The 20,321-nt window shown below is 33.1% G+C and overlaps 1 protein-coding gene across 2 annotated transcripts in view; it reads left to right on the top strand.

Annotated features, from left to right (window-relative positions):
• LOC145681637 (uncharacterized) overlaps positions 1–20,321 on the top strand; it is a 302,173-nt gene that overhangs the window by 36,619 nt on the left and 245,233 nt on the right. For both annotated transcript variants that reach the window (XR_014130848.1, XM_081753255.1), the window contains exon 2: positions 1,855–1,952. Coding sequence is in view for 1 of the 2 variants with exons in the window: in XM_081753255.1 (XP_081609381.1) it covers positions 1,872–1,952 (81 nt within the window). In the remaining variant the exon portion in view is untranslated. The remainder of the gene's footprint in view (positions 1–1,854; positions 1,953–20,321) is intronic.

The following is a 20,321-nucleotide window of genomic DNA, read 5'->3' as shown; positions in this document are numbered from 1 at the left end:
CGGGCCTGACATATAATTAGGTATTTCCAGAAAATGCCTATTTCATTGGTGACTATAGGCTACAACTCATACAGCTAACCTTTGTAGAGATTTATAATATGGTACCAAAATAATAATAAATAAAAAATACACAGTTAGGACCAATGACTAATATTTTAAGTTCTTAAGTGAGAGTTCATCTGTACAAATAATACCACACAAAGAAATCTGTTTCGTGACCTGATGGGTAATGCCAGAGACTTGGGGAACTATTCCGATATGGATTGTGTCAACGCAAAGCAATATTTAACATTTGTTAGTGATCAACGGCTTAGCAGTTATAATGACTTCTTGCATTTCTTGTATGTACAATTTCTTGAACATTGCTCCGAATGATCCCCTTAGACATGCAAACGAAGAAAGTGAGTAATTATCATGGTTATACCGCTTGGCTACACCCACCAGCTACAAAACAGCCTAAGAAATTGTGATAGCAAATCATCCTCTATATTGCTTCAATTGGAACAAACTGTTACTTATTTCATTCATTCGTATTTAAAAAAGAAATAGTAGCAAGTCGGTAATATTTACAGATAATATTGAATTGTTTCGATATTACTCCCCTAAAGTTGCACGAGAATAAGTATATTCACCACACGAAATAGTTATTCGGTAACTCTCGTAAACGTATTTCTACCTTCTTGTTGAAATGTGAATTCGTATTACTAACTCAAGAACAAAATTTGTATCCACAACATTACGTCTAATTAGTCTTTTCAAGAACTTAAATTGGTTTCATTTCATTATGTTTCATTATTCATTGGTTTCATTCCATTGATTAATGTTTTATTTCGTTTTAAACATTTCTTCACGATTTCTCTAACGCTGAGGGGAAAAAAGGGAATTTTGAAACAGCGTTACCATCTTGTACAGCACAAAATTCTCAGCTTTTACAGAGTACCGAATATCTTGGTAAGTACTTGACTTATCAATCTCAAATAAACGTGACAATGCTCCTTATGACATACTGATTTGCTCTATGAATTTTAAATCATACTGTACTAGGGACCTTTTTCAAATTATTGCACTATTTCCAAATTCAACTTTTCTCTCTTCTGTTGTGGCAACACTGATTAACTGATCCTTCTAAACTTGAAGTCATTTTAAAGAGTTCTTCCCAGTATTTCATATAATGTTCACAAATTGTTACTACTTCATTCCTTGTGTGTGTTAAAGGCGGTTAAATTTGACACATGTTTTACAGTATTTCTCAAAAAGTATGCAACACTGATCTGCGAGTGTCATCTCTTTCGTCTTTGTTTTCATTGCTGATTCGAATTATAAAATTAAATTTAGGTCATTCCATTTAAAAAATCATAACTTTATATTGGGTTGGCAACACTGTTCACCTGGTGATGTTACCCAATACATCGATAGATGTCCCCCTTCCTGTAGTTGCTTTGTGCAAAGTTTCGCTTCTCTCTCTCTCTCTTGGTTCCTCTGTTATAAAGGTGGGACATTATAAATGGTGCACCCGGTATATATATATATATATATATATATATATATATATATATATATATAAATTAATTTATTTCATACTCCATTTGTACGGAACTCTGAACTTCACTCCATGTTATGCTGGAAACGTTTAAATGCAACTCGTAATTTAGAAGTTTTCTTCGCTTGTTCATTGTACTTGATTCTGAACACTATATAACCATGTTATATGTAAGGCTGTGAGAGAATGCAAGTCTACTAAGAGTAACCGTTTTTATTCATAGTTAAGATGGTTGATTTTTGTAAACATTACAAAGTCAAGCTATTATTGATTTGCTTCCACTTCCTTTACAAATAATTTTATTTCATTTTCAGAGTAGTAAGACGACAATATGCCGTGTTTCGTCGTAGAAAACGGTTGCTGTGGCGCTTCACTGCAAGTTAGTACATATATTATTTCCGTTCTCCAAACGGTAGGTATTTTATAATTTTTCTGATAGTGACTTATAATAAATATATTAAGAAAACCAGCTGCATATTAGAATCTAAATTTTAAACGAATTGAAGGCTTTTTTAAAAAAATAATATGTAATTTAAACGTTCATGTTATAAAATATTTATTTGAGTGCTTTTTTGGGGATATACGGTTAACGCATACGTCAGAGAATCGATCCGAAATCTCGTCTACAGTTCACGTGTATGGAATTTCATTGTGTATTGTAGGTGTACTTCTCATATAGATTCGCTGATAAATAGGCTCATTAACCGAATGCTAACATTTGTACTAAATATTTTTCAAATTATCTGAATATTGTCTCATGTATTACAGTCCATTTTTTCCCTAGAGATAACTTTGAATTGCATTCCACACAACATATTCAGATAGGATGTATTGGTTGAGATATTCACACCTAAATTAGCCACATAATTTAATCGAAACTAGCTTTTCGCCATCTATGAAATACAGTAAAAGTGATAGGCGTTGAACATAAATAAGATTTTGTTCAACTTTGGTGCGAACTACAAATTGCATTCGATTGTCTAACAGCCCTTTCACTGCAGTCTCATTCATGCAGATTGCACTGGCGGAGATTCGCTATATTCTATCCATACTTTTACAATGAAATATAAAATTGTAAGTGAAGAAAACAAAAATCACTATCTTTCTGTTGCCAACAGGACGGAGCTATTACTACACTTTTACTCCTAATGTAGTACAAAGACAGAGTAGTGAAATAAAAATAAAATCAAGGGCGAGACTTTAATGAATTTAATGACATTCATGCTGTTATTTCGAACAAATTTAATAATTCCTTACAAAAGAATCTAATCGAAGCCACCATAATGGTATCTTCATTACGCAAAATACATTTCATAAAGAAAAAGGAGGCAACATACATGATTAAGCTTGTAATATCTTAAGGTATTTAAACGTGCAAGACATAAATCACAATTTAAACATGTTTCTTGTTAAATAACATTAGAGGACCTATTATTTTCTAAGGAACGTTATATGAAATCACCAACGTACCACACTTATACCTAAGTATTGATTTTGAACAGAATATCTAAACTTTGAAGCAGAAATATATATATAGAAATAATTTATATCATTATGTTCGTATTTTCATCAGGCAAAAAGAAAGCTGAGATAAAGAAGATAAATGGGTTTATAAAGCTGAGATAAAGAAGATAAGTTTTTATTTCCCATCTTTTACTGTATCCCTGTCTACAGTTACAGTATCTACAATAGTCAAACACTGGGAGCTACTTTACAAAAACAAAAATAATCAGAAATGGCGTATATTACTAGTGATTAATGCAATTCTTTATTGACCCAAGTATTTATAACTAATGCTAGAATGTTTCAAAAAGGAAACATGGATCTAACAATGGTTTGAAAATCAAATATAAACAATATAAGACGACTCTTCATTACCAGGTAAAGTAAGGAAATTCCATAGATATAACAAAAGATAGTGCAACACGTTGGATATTTACCTGCATTATTATCAACTGCCTAAATAATGGGTTACCAAATTTACAATTTCATAGTTTTATATAACACGCTAAGAAGATTTAATTCCCCAGTATGTTGTTTAAAGTATCCAATTGTTATCGTCATTAACCATGGACACAAGTGACTAGTGTACACCAAGAATCGAACCGGTTACACATTTAACATCTCTTACGTAAAAAAGAGAAATGAAATCAATATAACATTCTACAAAATAAGTTCATTTCGTGAGAAAATATATAGAACCTCCGTCATCTTACGTTATTTTAGTAAGTTCGGAGATATGTAAAGTGAGTAAAATTAAAGAAGAGATTCTAGTGTTATACCAGAAACGAATCGTAAAAAAGAAGGATAATTAGTAAATAGACTGACACAAGATGGGAACGTTTCTTACCAAGGAAACACTCAAACGTAAATTATGGAAAAGATTTTCTAATTATTTATATCGCAATGTCACTACTCATGATCTTCTCATAAATCCTAACGTTTCGCTTATATTGTACAATTAAGAAATTATCGTAATCGTCTTATATACAAAAACATGTGTATCCTATTTCGGTTACGAATATGTAAAGAAAATAGAAATGTCTCAATATCTTCAAAGTAACACTAGCGAAAATGTAAAATCTTGCAATGTGGTCAACGTACAAATCATGAATAAGGATTTTAAATATATACTGTCATTGTTCACATCCTAATTCCTTTCCTACAGCTGAAAAAATATGAATATCAAAGAGACAATATGCCTAACTGTTACTTTTGGAAAAATGTTGCTACTAAAATGACCTACCTAATTTACGCAAACAAATGTAGCAGACATTTATAAGCTATATACATTTTTAAAAAGAAAAAAATGTTACATGAAAAAATTCTGTATAATAGTAATGGTAGTTAAAGTTTCAACAGCTCTGTTAAATAGAACATGAAGTATTTTACAAAATATCAAATATATCATTATTGAATGTGCTACAATTTTTCTGAAAACGTGTTATGAGCTTTATTCTTCAAGACTTAATATGGAAAATTACTATATACTTATATATATATATATATTAAATTACCAATAATCTTGTTTCATAATCAATGTGATGGTAGGCAAATAGAAATATGTGAAAAGTTGAAAGTTGTTCCATTAGGGAATAAAACGTAAATTTAATAAAGATGCATGCTAAATTGTGCATATATGTTGTTAAAGTGAAAACGATGATATAAAAAGGGTTTGAAATCCAACTGTTTGAAAAACAAAGGATAAAACTAAAGAACTATTTAATTGTGCATTTTATAGGAGAGAATCTCCGCTTTTGTCGTTGCTAAATACTTTTAACTTACATGTAAGACTTCCCAACTGTAACACTTCGATTTTTATAAATTATCGCAGGCAGATACCGCATATTAAATAACGAAAATACGTGTTTATTATAATTTCTGCAGGAAAACAGCTTTAGCATGCGAAAACAAACGTAAAAATTTGGAAATTAGAGGTCCGAAAGGAAGAAGTAAAATAACGTGATTTAAATGGTGCACAAATATTATCGACATAAAATGTGGGAACAAAGGTTTCGCACGTTCCTGGAAAAACGCTTAAAGGAAGCCCCGACAATTCCAAATCTTTGATTAGGAAATATCAAGAGTGGCATTAAGTGTAAGACAAAAGTGCTTAAAACATGAGTAGAGTTGCAACGAAATCTCTGTAAAGAAATACGCTAAAATAATCAATCACAAAATTTTACTTCGTGCGGAAAAACACTGTTGGAGCAAAAACCCCTCCAAAAATGTACATATTTCCGTAGAAGCGCAGGAATTAGTGGACAGAAACGAATGAAATTATATACATAAAATGTCATATGCGTTTCCTAATTCCACCCATCGGTTTTGCATCAAATCTAACACTTCAAGACTAAACATAAAATAAATGGACACTGTTTTTGTTCATTCGGATACCATTGTAAGAGTTAAAGGCGTCCCCTGAAATACTATAAACAAGCTATAGATAGGAAAGAGCTAGTGTTAAAATAATTATTTTTGATATTAGATAGATTACCAAATGTAGGAATCATTACACTGATATTCGTGTGCGTCATACTTCTACCCTCAAAAGTTGATGTTCAAGGAATGAACAGTGAGCCCTCTAAAATGGTACACCCAGAGAGACAAACGAGCAAATATTCATAAATTCGTTCCAGGAAGTTTCAGTGATGTTCGACTAATGACACGAACATGTATGTTGATCCAAAAGTTCGGTTCTCTGAAGTGTTCAGCATTTTTAATCATTATAGTGGTGCTTATCAATGATATTTTGTCAATTGGGAATAAGTAAAGCCATTATATCGGGTGTTGCAAAATAAGTGTTACAACTCTTGGGAGGTGAATCCTGCCACTGAGACAAGAAAAAAAGTTCTCTTGAACTTTCGGCTATCGTACATAGTTTCAGATCTACAAGGTGCCGAAAGCGTGGGAAATTGACTTTTGGACGCCAATAGTTCGGAAACTATCCAACATAAAGAGGGCGGGTAAAAAATTCACTGAAGAAGTCATACCTGTTCTATTGAATTTTGCATGTTTCACAATCCTACCATGCACGCGCAAGGGATTCCCCAAAGGAACGTAGGGAGTCCCGGATAATCTTCCAAATGAAACTTGGTCTAAATGGATATGAATTGATAGGCTTTCTACCAGGTAACAATAATTCGTTTGTCTTAAGTCGATATCTGGAACAAATACAAAATGGCGGACACCTTTATGCCCGTTGTGTGTGGTTGCATAATCGCCAGGTACGGATGCTGTCCAACAGTGACGTTCTGAGTATTAATTGTAGCGAATGTGTACTCAAATGCTCTAGAAAGACGTCCGGAGTGTCGGTAGAGCATAACAGATGAAGCAGAGCGATTCACATGTGTGGAAACACTTAACGGAAAATGCCCAGAAATGTACTCATACTCAGTAAACGTGAGTTCAAAGCGTCGGAAATGTAAGGATTAGCGTCAAGAACATGAAAGCCATTGCCAATTCACCGATAATATTCCCTCAAACCGATGCAATGTGATGTGCACGGTTGCATACCAATAAGGATTCAACAACTGCGGCCAAGTTGAAATTGTGCAATGGACTCAGTAAGAAACTGGGTAAACTAAAGGAATGTCACTAGTGGGATCGCATGATCGATATTGAAATGTGGCCAATGTGTGTTGATATCAACATGTAGCTAATGGACAAATGTCAACATGTCGCACTACTGCTGGGACACCATCTCACGTGCGAAAACTAGGAAAATAACGTTGTACATTCTGCTATTACATCTGGTGCACCTTTTGGTAGAACGTAACTAGGACACGATTGTATCAATGTCCCTCTTTGTTTGGGACATTGTCCCAAAGTCGACACATATGAAAAGAAATATCTTAATGCATGGTTCAAATTGTGATAGAGCGTGAAAATAACAAACTTGTATCATGTCTCACGTCTTCTGGGACATATGACGTACTCGATATCAAAATACCTCCAAAAATTTGTATCTTTCACACAGTACACATGCCAAGACAAAGACGAAAATGAACTAATTTGGCACATGTAACACTACAGCTGGAACACCATTCATATGGAAAATAAAACATGAGAAATAAGAAGAAACGTCTTAAAGCTCTGATTGTTTACAACTGTGCAGTAGGAGTAACAAAATGTAACACACAAGCATGTCGGGAGGCTGTACAAGAGCGCTTGCCAAACAAAGTGGGTACTCCTCAAAGAAATGTATACAGAGAAAGTCAGGCTCCCTCGATCCTCAGGGCTAGAGCGCTCGCTTTCGCTCGCGTGGTCGCAGTTTCCAATCCTACTGGGAGCCCACGGCCTCAGATTCAAGACCCGAGTAGTTATTTCCTATTTTTGCACGTGGGACCGTGTCCCAGCAGTAGTGGCACATGTTGACATTTCTCCACTAGCTACATATCGATATCAACACACAAATTGTCCGCATTTCAATATCGATCATGTGATCCCACTAGACATTCATTTAGTTTACCCAGTTTCTTAGTGAGTCCTCTTGCACAATTTCAACTTGGCCTCAGTTGTTGCATCCTTATTGGTATGCAACCGTGCACATCATATTGCGTCGGTTTGAGGGAATATTATTGGTGAATTGACTTTCATGTTCTTGACGCTAATCCTTACATTTCCGACGCTTTGAACTCACGTTTACTGAGTATGAGTGCATTTCTGGGCATTTTCAGTTACGTGTTTCCACACATGTGCATCACCCTGCTCCATCTGTTGTGCTCTACCGACACTCCAGATGTCTTTCTAGAGCATTTGAGTACAAATTCGCTACACTTAATACTCAAAACTTCACTGCTGGACAGCATCCGTACCTGGCGATTATGCAACCACACACAACGGGCATGAAAGTGTCCGCCATTTTGTATTTGTTCCAGATATCAACTTAATACAAATTAATTATTGTTACCTAGTAGAAACCCCATCAATTCATATCCATTTAGACCAACTTTCATTTAGCAGATTATCCGGGACTCCCTACGTTCCTTTGGGGAATCCCTTGCGCGTGCATGGTAGGATTGTGAAACATGCAAAATTCAATACAGCAGGCATGACTTCTTCAATGAATTTTTTATTCGCCCTCTTTACGTTGGATAGTTTCCGAACTATTGGCGTCCGAAAGTCATTTTCCCACGCTTTCGGCACCTTGTAGATCTGAAATTATGTCCGATAGCCGAAAGTTCAAGAGAACTTTTTTTCTTGTCTCAGTGGCAGGATTGACCTCCCAAGAGTTGTAATACTTATTTTGCAACACCCGATATAATAATATACCTCTAGATGTTTATCATTCTACTTCATCTTATGCGTTTTGTCCACAAACGAAGTTTCCTTCCAATTTTCCAGGTAATTTAGGCACTTCTGTGTAGACTTATTAGGACTTTTAATAATTTGTATTCCAAAGTTTGAAGGGTGTGCGCTCCACCAAACTGCTTTCCTTCTTTAGAGAAATACGAACTACTTATTCCATTATTTTACTTACACAATATCTGTGCACAATTTTATTCATATCGGTCCATTTCTTCTTCTTTTTCGGCAGTCATCTTTCAAAATTTTGGATAGGTAATTCTTTTATTTGCAGAACATAAAAGGCACGTATTTGTTTATTTCATGTATGAAATCTACCTGAAATATTTTAGTAAATCGGAGTTTTAAACTTAAAAAGTGCTACTTGCTAGATAAAATTATATGCACGGGGAAAACAGAAACAGAATTTGAGGTTTTCTGCGCTGGAAAGAATATGAGTCTACTTTTTACTCAAGGAAAGCTACAAGGTCCGTAAAGAAACTGAGGAAAAAGCAATTTTGTTAATTAGAGTTCTCTACAATGCTCTTTCAAGTCGTAATATCATATATTATGTCCAAATATCACGTTAAATCTATATACAATTAAACTTCATCCAAGAATGTCATTCCGTGGAAAGTGACTATAATAGCTTTAATTATTTTCATGCTATAAACAATATAGACGAATATATTAATATTGTAACATAACAAACTGATGCTGAATTGGAAACTATAGGAATTCTAGTACGTTATTATAGAGAGTTTAAAAATATGAAGAAGAAAGAGTCAAATTCAGATAGATAACATAATAATGAAATAATGATTAATACGAAAGTTGCCTGAATTAGGTGAGAAATGCAATGTTGTTTAATCATCAAGTCTTATTACGATGTTAGGAGTCCACATCGTTCCTTTTCATGGATAAGGAACTACGAAAAAATCAAATTTTAGAGGTTAAGACCCCCTTTGATAAGTATTTAGCACGTAATATGGGTATGTACAGAGGTTTATTACTTTTATACGTTTATGTTCCTTTTAAATTTGGCAATTATCAAATAACAAAATTTGGAAAGGCTTTTTTAGGACCCATTGTAAATGTTGGTGTCCCCCTTATGGCCAAATATTCAAATTTTAATGTTTATTTACCTATTTTATTTTTTTGATACGGCTATATAATTAAATGAGTACAGGATTTAATATTTTTTTCATAAGACACAGGTGTATTTATGTACCAACCTTAAATTTTGGGAGGGGTACATTTCTTATTGTCATATCAATAATTGGTTATTATTCTTAGAATTGGGTGGTATCTCTTCTTTGGGTAAATCATTGACAAATATTAGTATGATCACGTGATCTGCTATTGACCTATGATAGGATTAGGTGTTCAGTACATTGGTACATTTAAACTTTGCAGGATAATTTGAGAATTGTCAAATGAAATTACGTCATTGCTTTTGATTATTCCAACCTATGGGGCAAATATAAACGTAAGCAAAACGATATACCATGTGATTGACCTTAATGAGGTAGTGTACAGGGATTCATTTCCTTTTCAAAATTCGTGGAAGTTATCAAATAACACGTTTCCAAACAACAGTTGGTTCTGCTAAGATAAACAATTGACCTAATTGCGACCTAACTACAGCATGTAACATTAATTATATGATTAATTCTTAGACTTGGGTATAACGAGAGAAGTATTCTTTAAATTCGGGAATTGTGATAAACAGAATTTTAACCTAAGGCGCAAAATTTGAAACAATACATTGAACTTTAGTTAAGCTCATAGTCTAAGATCATTGGTGGTGGTTGATTTGACCTTGTGCTTTAGAAATATGATAGCTACCTTATTGAATCTTATGACTTATAGACTAAAGGCAATACATGCTACAACACTGGCAAAGTTATTGTTGATGCAATTTGATTGGTTGATCACTATCTTTCGTGCAGTCTGATTGGTAGATGATTTTCAAATCTTTGCTGCATTCAGTTTTAAGTTTTGTTTTACATTTATAAATCTTGGTTTCGTTCAACATTTTACACTCATTGATAAATATGATCAAAACCGTTTTAATCGAATACTTAAAAACCGGATAAAGTTGGACGGTTAACCGTGAAATGTGAAATTATTTTAGTTTAAATTTTTCGTTTTAATTTTTTTCGTTTAAAAATTTGTTGTTTGAAAATTTTTGTTTGAAATATTTTCGTTTGAAATTTTGTTTGAAAATTCTTGTTTCGAAATTTTTGTTTGAAATTTTTTTTGTTCGAAAAACTTTTTTTTCAAATTCATTGTTTGTAAAATTTTTGTTTCAAAATTTAGTTTAAGATTTTTTCGTTTGAAATTTTTTGTTTTAAATTCTTTTTGATTCAAAACTGATTTTTTGTTTGAAATTTAATTTTAAAGAAATCTTCGAATTTTTTCTGTTTAAAATTTTTTGTGTAAACATTTTTGTTTCGAAATTTTTGTTTGGAAAATTTTGGTTTCATATTTTAAGTTTGTGCACTCATTAGTAAAGACCCGGAACTGTTTAGAACAAAAACATGTGGCAACATTGTTTATCGTGGTGCAATAGTAGACGCCAGAACATAGGATTTATTTGAAATAAAAAAAAAACACAATTCATTGAAACGGATCATTTTATTACACTGCACTGGTTAATCACATACATCCATAACAGATATAGGATCTGGATATTGTCGATACAATGTATTTTTAAGTTCTAGAGCTAGTTTGTCTTTAGCATATAATTTTAATTCCAATTGAAATTTTGTAAGGTCTATTGCAATGTCAATAGGAGGAAACGCAATTTCCATTTGATAACAAATAAACAGTCTCAATACAGGTATGCACCCACGAACGATGTTGACAACTATCACATCTAGATACATGTTGTACAATATGCATGACATTTTTCAAAATAGTACTTTTTCAGGAATATACTTGTTTGGCAGGGGTATACAGGAAAAGCCTCATTAAATTTTGAAAATTGCCAAATTTAAAAATTGGGTATGGTATCTTAGGGCCATAGTATGTACTTCTATCAGTTTTGAGAGTCCATCTCGTTCTCGTTTATGGGTAAAAAATTGCCAAAATGTGAAATTTCGGGTTTTTTGACCTACGTTAACCCCTTTGATGAGGTTTAATTACCTTATATAGCTATATGGACATATACTGGGGTCTATTCCTCTTTATAAGATATGGGTATATTGATGCACTCCTTTAAATGTTTGGGAGGGGTACCTTGGCCCACCCCTTTATTTTTCGAAATTGCCCATTTTAAACATTTCTTATAATAGTATAGGACCCTTACAAAGATTACTATAAATTTGGGTGGTCCACCTCGTTCCTTTTTTTGGGTACAACATTGCGAAATTATAAATGTAAGCAATACTTTGTACCACGTGTTTGGTTTTTGACCTAATTTAACCCCTTTGATGAGGTTTAATTATCTTACATAGTTATATGATCGTTTAATGGGGTCCAATCTCTTTTATAAGATCTGAGTATATTGATGCACCCCTTTAAATTTTTGGGAGGGATATCTTGGCCCACGCCTTCAATTTTGGAAATTGCCCAATTTAAACATTTGGTATAATAGTATAGGATCCTAATAAAGATCACTATAAATTTGGATGGTCCACATTGTTCCATTTTAGAGGTAGAAAATTGAAAAATTATAAATGTAAGCAATAAGCTGTACCACGTGTTTCGTGTTTGACCCAATTTATCCCTTTGATGAGGTCTTATTACCTTATAGGTTTATATGGGCATGTATATGTGTTTATTCCCTATCATAAAATATAGGTGCCTTGATGCACCCCTCTAAAAATTTGGAAGGGATACTTTCGCTTACACCTTCAATTATAGAAATTGTTCAATATAAGCATTTGGTATCATAGTACAGGACCTCAATATGTACCACTATAAATTTGGACGGATCACCTCGTTTCCTTTCATGGCTAACGAACTACCAAAAATCAAATTCCGGAGGTTATTGACCCCTTTGATGACGTTTATTACCTTATGTGATTATGTGGGCATGTACAGGGGTATATTTTATTTCTTAAGATATAGATACATCGATGGTTCAATCTTAAAATTTTGGTAGAGGTACATTGGCCCTCCCTTCAATTTTGTAAAATGTCTAATTTATAATTTGATATAATAATGTAGGACTTTAATATGTACTAGTACTTATAAACTTCGATGATCCATCTTGTTCCCTTTTACAGTTAACAAAAATTGATAAAAAATAGTACGACCATGTGTTCGGTTTTTGACCCCATTTGATAAAGTCTTATTAATTTATATGATTATATGGACGTGTACAGAGGTCTATTTTCTTTCTTAAGATATATGTACATTGGAAATTTAGGAGGGGTACATTGACTCACCCCTTAAAATTTGGAAATTGACCAATGTGGTATACTAGTATAGTGCCTTAATAGTAGGAAAAAGTGGATCGATCTGGCTCAACATTAGCCATAAGAGGCCAACTCACAAGCCCCTGGGAAAATGACCACCGTGCACCGTGAGCCCACGGTCTTTTACGACCTAAAATTTAGGGGTGAATTTAATCCCTTTTATGAGCACTTTTAAGGGGTGTATTCGTTCTCTTTTATGACCACGTTTAAGGGGTGAACTCGTTCCCTTTTACGAGCCCTCCCTGGGAATTGACCACCGTACAACGTGAGCCCACGGTTTTTTACGACCTAAAATTTAGGGGTGAATTTAATCCCTTTTATGAGCACTTTTAAGGGGTGTATTCGTTCTCTTTTATGACCACGTTTAAGGGGTGAACTCGTTCCCTTTTACGAGCCCTCCCTGGGAATTGACCACCGTACAACGTGAGCCCACGGTCTTTTACGACCTCCATTTTATGGGTGAACTCGTTCCCTTTTATGACCTCCATTTTAGGGAGTGTACACGTTCTCTTTTACAACCTCCATTTTAGAGGGTGTACTCGTTCCCTTTTATGAGCATATTTTTCAACCCTTATTTTAACATAGCAGATAATACATAGAAGAGCAGATAACACATAGCACTATTTTAACATAGCAGATAACATGTAAGATTACGAACACATATAAGAGCAGAAGACTACATAACATAGCAGGCCTCCATTTTAAGGGTGAACTCGTTCTCATTTATGAGCATATTTTTCAACCCCTATTTTAACATAACAGAAATGACATAAGAATACGTAACATAGCAGGGTATACTCGTTCTCTTTTATGAGCACTTTTTCAACATAGCAGACAAAGAACATAGCAAAGGGGTACGAACACATAACATAACAAGGGCGTACTCGTTTCCAACCCCTATTTTAATATAGGAGATAACACATATGATTACGAACACATAGAAGAGAAGATAACACATAACACTACGTAACACACAGCAGAGCAGATAACACATAAGTGTACCTAACATAACAAGGGTGAATTTATTCCCTTTTATGAGCATATTTTCCAACCCTTATTTTAACATAGCAGAAATTACACTGAGACTATGAACACACAGCACAACAGATAATACATAGCACAGCTAATAAAAGAGCATGGCGTATTTTCCAACCCCTATTTTAACATAGCAGAAATTACGAACACATAGAAGAGCAGATAACACATAACATAGCAAGGGTGTATTAATTCTCTTTTATGAGCATATTTTTCAACCCCTATTTTAACATATCAGATAACACATAAGATTACGAACACATAACATAGCAAGGGTGAACTCGTTCCCTTTTCCAACCCCTATTTTAACATAGCAGAAATGACATAAGAATACATAACTCATTCCAACCCTTATTTTAACATAACGAGCAAAGATTACAATTGAACACCCACGGTCTACAGATAATCATTTTAGAGGGTGTATTCATTCATTCTCTTTGATTACCATTTTTTTCCATCCCTAATGAAATTACATAGGAGAGCAGATAATACATAAGATTCGTTCCCTTTTATCAACACTTTTTAGAGGGGTTAACTCGTTCCCTTTTATGATTACTTTTTCAACCCCTATTTGAACATTTTAACATAGCAGAAATGACATAAGCATGTCCTCAAACTACTGACCATCGTGAACAAAGGTCAAACTAAAAAACGAAACAACATATCGAGGTGCTGTTTCCACATTTAGGAATTGGTCATCAAAAAAGTACTGACCATCAAGGTCAAAAATTAAAACTCGAAAACAGAGCCACATTTAGCAATAGGTCATCAGGTACTACAAGTCCCAAAATTAGTGGTCATCGATGTCAAAGGGCAAAATACTTAAAACGAAATAACTCTTAAATGGATCCACATATTGAGATGCTGTTTCCAAATCTAGTAATAGGTCATCAACTAGTACATGTTAAAAAGTACTGATCATCGAGGTCAAAGGTCAACATACTTAAAACCTAATAACACGAAAACTGAGCCACATATTGAGGTGCTGTTTCCACATTTAGTAATCGGCCACCAACTACTACAAGTTCCAAAATAATGATCATCGAGGTCAAAGGTCAACATACTTAAAACCCAATCACTCGTAAACGAAGCAACATATTGAGATGGTGTTTCCACATCTAGTAATAGGTCATCAGGTACTACATGTCACAAAATAATGATCATCGAGGTCAAAGGTCAAAATACTTAAAACCCAAACACTCGTAAACTGAGCCACATATTGATGTGGTGTTTCCACATTTAGCAATTGGTCATCAACTACTACAAGTTCCAAAATAATGATCATCGGGGTCAAAGGTCAACATACTTAAAACGTAATAACTCGACAACTGAGCCACATATTGAGATGCTGTTTCCACATTTAGTAATTGGTCATCAGGTACTACAAGTTTCAAAATAATGATCGTCGAGGTCAAAGGTCAACATACTTAAAACCTAATAACTCGAAAATGGATCCACATATTGAGGTGCTGTTTCCACATTTAGTAATTGTTCATCAACCACTGCAAGTTTCAAAAATAATGACCATCGAGGTCAAAGGTCAGCATACTTAAAACCTAATAACTCGAAAACGAATCCACATATTGAGATGGTGTTACCAAATCTAGTAATAGGTCATCAGGTACTACATGTCACAAAATAATGATCATCGAGGTCAAAGGTCAAAATACTTAAAACCCAAACACTCGTAAACTGAGCCACATATTGATGTGGTGTTTCCACATTTAGCAATTGGTCATCAACTACTACAAGTTCCAAAATTAGTCGCCATCGAGGTCAAAGGTCAAAATACTTAAAACCCAATCACTCGAAAACGGAGTCAAATATCAAAGTGGTGTTTCCAAATCTAGTAACTGGTCATGAGGTACCACAAGTTCCAAAATTAGTGGTCATCGAGGTCAAAGGTCAAAATACTTAAAACCCAATTACTCGTAAACGAAGCAACATATTCAGGTGTTGTTGCCACATTTAGTAATTGGTCATCAGGTACTACAAATTTCAAAATAATGATCATCGAGGTCAAAGGTCAAAATTTAAAACCTAATAAGTCGAAAATGGATCCACATATTGAGATGCTATTGTCACATTTAGTAATTGGTCATCAACCACTGCAAGTTCCAAAAATAATGAACGCCCAATGAACCAATGAACGCGAATAACTCTTAAACAGAGCAACGTTTTGAAGTGCTGTTTCCAAATCTAGGAATACGTCATCAACTACTACATGTTCTGAAAACACTGACCATGGAGGTTAAAGGTCAAATATCTAAGCTTTAATAACTTTAAACAGAGCCTGTGTGACTTATTCAGTTTTGTACCAAGCAGAGAGAAGTGAAGAATGAAAAATATGACTGGCTTACTTCGAGAAAGAAAGCAACGATATACATTTTAACTAGCTGCGTATTTTAAATCATTTTGTACTATTTAAATAAACAATCGGATAAATTTAACCGGCTCAGAAGTTCAATACTATTTTGTACTCTTGAGTGAGCTTTCCAATTTTGTAGCAAGAAGGACCATTTTTTAAACTAACTCAGAATTTCATTTCATTTTGTAATACTCAAATTTGGATGAAGTGTTTAGTTTTGTACAAACCAGAAAAATTTGATTGGATTATTTCCTAAGGTACCAACTGGAAAAAGTGAACGGCCATTATTCAAATAAACGAAGGAATAGAGTATTTAGTTTTTGTACGAACTAGAAAAAAAGAAGTGAAGTATGAATAAAATTTAGGTGGACTATTTTCTTTTGTACCAACTGGAAAAGAGAAGAAGAGCTACTTTAATTGCTCATTAAGTACTGTTTAAGGAAACAAAAATTGACTATTTAACTAGCTCAGAATTTATGTAAGAATAATTTCGATGTTCTACTTTTTATACCAACGAGAAAAAATGTACTAGCTGAATATTTAAATATACGAAAGAATAAATTTAAGTGACCTATTCAATTTTGTACCAATGAGAAATGGCTCAGCAAAAGGCGAAGAAGGACTATTTTATATAATTTTACTAATCAAATAAACAATGAAGTATTTAGTTTTGCACCATTTTGGAGTATTCAAATAAACAAAGGAATTATAATTTGTGTCAACTCTAAAATCAATTAAACGAAGTAATGCATTTGAAAAACCGAAATTGAGTATTTTATACCATTTTGTATTATTTCAACAAACAAAGGAATAAGCAAAACGAAGGCATAAATATGAGTGAGCTATTTAATTTTGTAGCTGAGTATTTTAACGAAAGAACAAAATTGTACTAACCAGAAAAAAACGAAGAAGGCCCATTTTAACTAACTGAGAATTTCTGTACCTTTTTGTACTATTTAAACAAACGATGGAGCAAATTTGAGTGGCCTGTTTTTTGTACTAACCAGAAAAATCGAAGAAGGTACCTTTATACTAGCTCAATGAACGAAAGAACAAATTTGGGTGTTCTACATTTTTATTTTAACTTGCTGAGTATTTTATACCATTTTGTACTACTCAAATAAACGAAAGAAAAAGCGAAAAAAGACCTTTTTAACTAGCGCACAATTTCTGTAACGAGAAAGAAAGCAAAGATATGCCATATTAACTATTTAAGTAAACGAAGGGATAAATTTAAGTGATCTATTCCATTTTGTACCAAGGAGAAATGTCATTTTTATCTAGCTTAGAATTTCTAGTGCATGTTGTATTATGTAAACAAAACGAAGGGCTAAATTTGAGAAAGCGAACATGAACCATTTTACTCAAATTTGGATGGAGTATTTAGCTTTGTATGAACCAGAAAAAAAGTGAAGAAGGACCATTTTAACTAGTTCAATATTTCTGTATAATTTTGTACTACCCAAATAAACGAAATTTTATTTTTGTACCAATCAGAAGGGTCATTTTAAATAGCCAAGCAGAAAAAAGGAAAGAATTAACACTTTGTACTAATCAAGTAAACGAAGGTATAAATTTATTGAGGTGTCCTATTTCTTTTTTACTAACGAGAACCATTTTAAACTGGCTTAGAATTTTATACCTTTTTGAAAAATTTGTATCAAATCGAAAAAAGCAAGGAAATACCTTTTTAAATAGCTCAGCATGTTATAGCTTTTTGTGTTTTTGGTCTACACAATTTCTTGACCAAGTTGTACTATTTAAACAAACAAAGGAATAAATTTGTGTGACCTATTCACTTTTATAGCAAGCAGAAAAAGCTCCTTTTAGTTTTATACCAACCACGAAGGTCCATTATACCATTTTGTATAACGGGTGGTCTATTTCATTTTTGTAACAATCAGAAGAAAAGATTAGAATTTTATACCTTTGTGGTGTTACATTTTGTATATTTTTGTGTCATCCAGAGAACAATTTAAATTGACTTTCCCTGACAATTCAGTTGCCAGAGTCCAATGTTAGTTAGCTACAATACTACAAATTGACCCAGTTAACAGTTCAAGTTCTTCTATTCTTACACAATCAAATGCATATGCTACAGTGGGCTCAGTGTTCATTTACAGAATTAAATAATTGTTTATCTTTCTCTAAAAACATTTCTACTATTTTGTTGATATAATAATCACACTCTGTAATGTATTCATATACCAGATTACATTTTTTCTCCAAAGTATAAGTGTTCTTAATATTACAACTTTTAAAATGCTTCTCTATATAAAGTTTATAGATTTTTTCCTTCATTTCACGTTTAATTAAGATCGTCCACACCTTTTGCAATAATTCGTAATCATACTGCAGCAAACAGTTGTGATCTTTTTCATTCTCATTATGTTTAGAACATGCTTCACATAATAATAATGAGTTTGGTGTATACTCATTAAATAATTGTATAACACATGTATCACTAATAGTTTCACTAGTACAGTCGCACTCATTAGCTTCCAGTTCAAAACAGGTAATATTTGAAACACTGTCATCATCACTTTCCTGGAGTATTTCATCATTATATCTATTATAGCGTCTAAAAATAATACACTTCTTCTATTTCTTGTGTTTGATATATGATTCTCACTTTACCACGTAATTCATCTGGCAAATCGGGGTCAGACGGCTGGATTAACAGTATAGGTTTTTCGTTTTCACGCTGAATTTCTTTTTCTCTAGGTGAAACATAAGCAATTTCCATGCTAGTCATTTTTCTACTCTTCAGCAAAAACAAATCAAATAAATAGTTTTCTCAGGTGTTCTATGCATTCCCCGTGTTTAATAATATGTTTCAAGGCAATACAACATCATAATGTATGTTCTATTATTTCCAAATATACTCCATAAACTTATATTCCATTATAATAAAATACATAAATGCAAAAATATATATTTGTCTTTTTTGACTTAGACGAGGAAGGAAAGTCTATAAATAATTGAATCGTTGAACAATAGGCAGTACCTTAGCAATACAAATGTTAGGTAACGCATTCGTAACGTTGCTTAAATATCTGCTTTTCTTACTTTGATATGATCTCTTCTTCTGTTGTGATCAAAAATGGCCATGCCTGATGTTACGCAAATTGCTATGGAGTCTGTTCTACACAATTATGACACAATTCTGGTTTGCTAAATCTTACGTTGAAATATTTTATAAGCCTTTCTTAGTGACGGGAGAGTCAATTTAAATTGTTCTCTGGATGACACAAAAATATACAAAATGTAACACCACAAAGGTATAAAATTCTAATCTTTTCTTCTGATTGTTACAAAAATGAAATAGACCACCCGTTATACAAAATGGTATAATGGACCTTCGTGGTTGGTATAAAACTAAAAGGGGCTTTTTCTGCTTGCTATAAAAGTGAATAGGTCACACAAATTTATTCCTTTGTTTGTTTAATTAGTACAACTTGGTCAAGAAATTGGGTAGACCAAAAACACAAAAAGCTATAACATGCTGAGCTATTTAAAATGGTATTTCCTTGCTTTTTTTCGATTTGATACAAATTTTTCAAAAAGGTATAAAATTCTAAGCCAGTTAAAAATGGTTCTCGTTGGTAAAAAAGAAATAGGACACCTCAATAAATTTATACCTTCGTTTACTTGATTAGTACAAAGTGTTAATTCTTTCCTTTTTTCTGCTTGGCTATTTAAAATGACCCTTCTGATTGGTACAAAAATAAAATTTCGTTTATTTGGGTAGTACAAAATTATACAGAAATATTGAACTAGTTAAAATGGTCCTTCTTCACTTTTTTTCTGGTTCATACAAAGCTAAATACTCCATCCAAATTTGAGTAAAATGGTTCATGTTCGCTTTCTCAAATTTAGCCCTTCGTTTTGTTTACATAATACAACATGCACTAGAAATTCTAAGCTAGATAAAAATGACATTTCTCCTTGGTACAAAATGGAATAGATCACTTAAATTTATCCCTTCGTTTATTTAAATAGTTAATATAGCATATCTTTGCTTTCTTTCTCGTTACAGAAATTGTGCGCTAGTTAAGAAGGTCTTTTTTCGCTTTTTCTTTCGTTTATTTGAGTAGTACAAAATGGTATAAAATACTCAGCAAGTTAAAATAAAAATGTACAACACCCAAATTTGTTCTTTCGT

This window comes from Thermobia domestica, chromosome 3, assembly GCF_964235325.1.
Source record: "Thermobia domestica chromosome 3, izTheDome1.hap1.1, whole genome shotgun sequence".
NCBI classification, from domain to species: domain Eukaryota; kingdom Metazoa; phylum Arthropoda; class Insecta; order Zygentoma; family Lepismatidae; genus Thermobia; species Thermobia domestica.
This window is presented reverse-complemented; position numbering and strand designations above follow the sequence as displayed.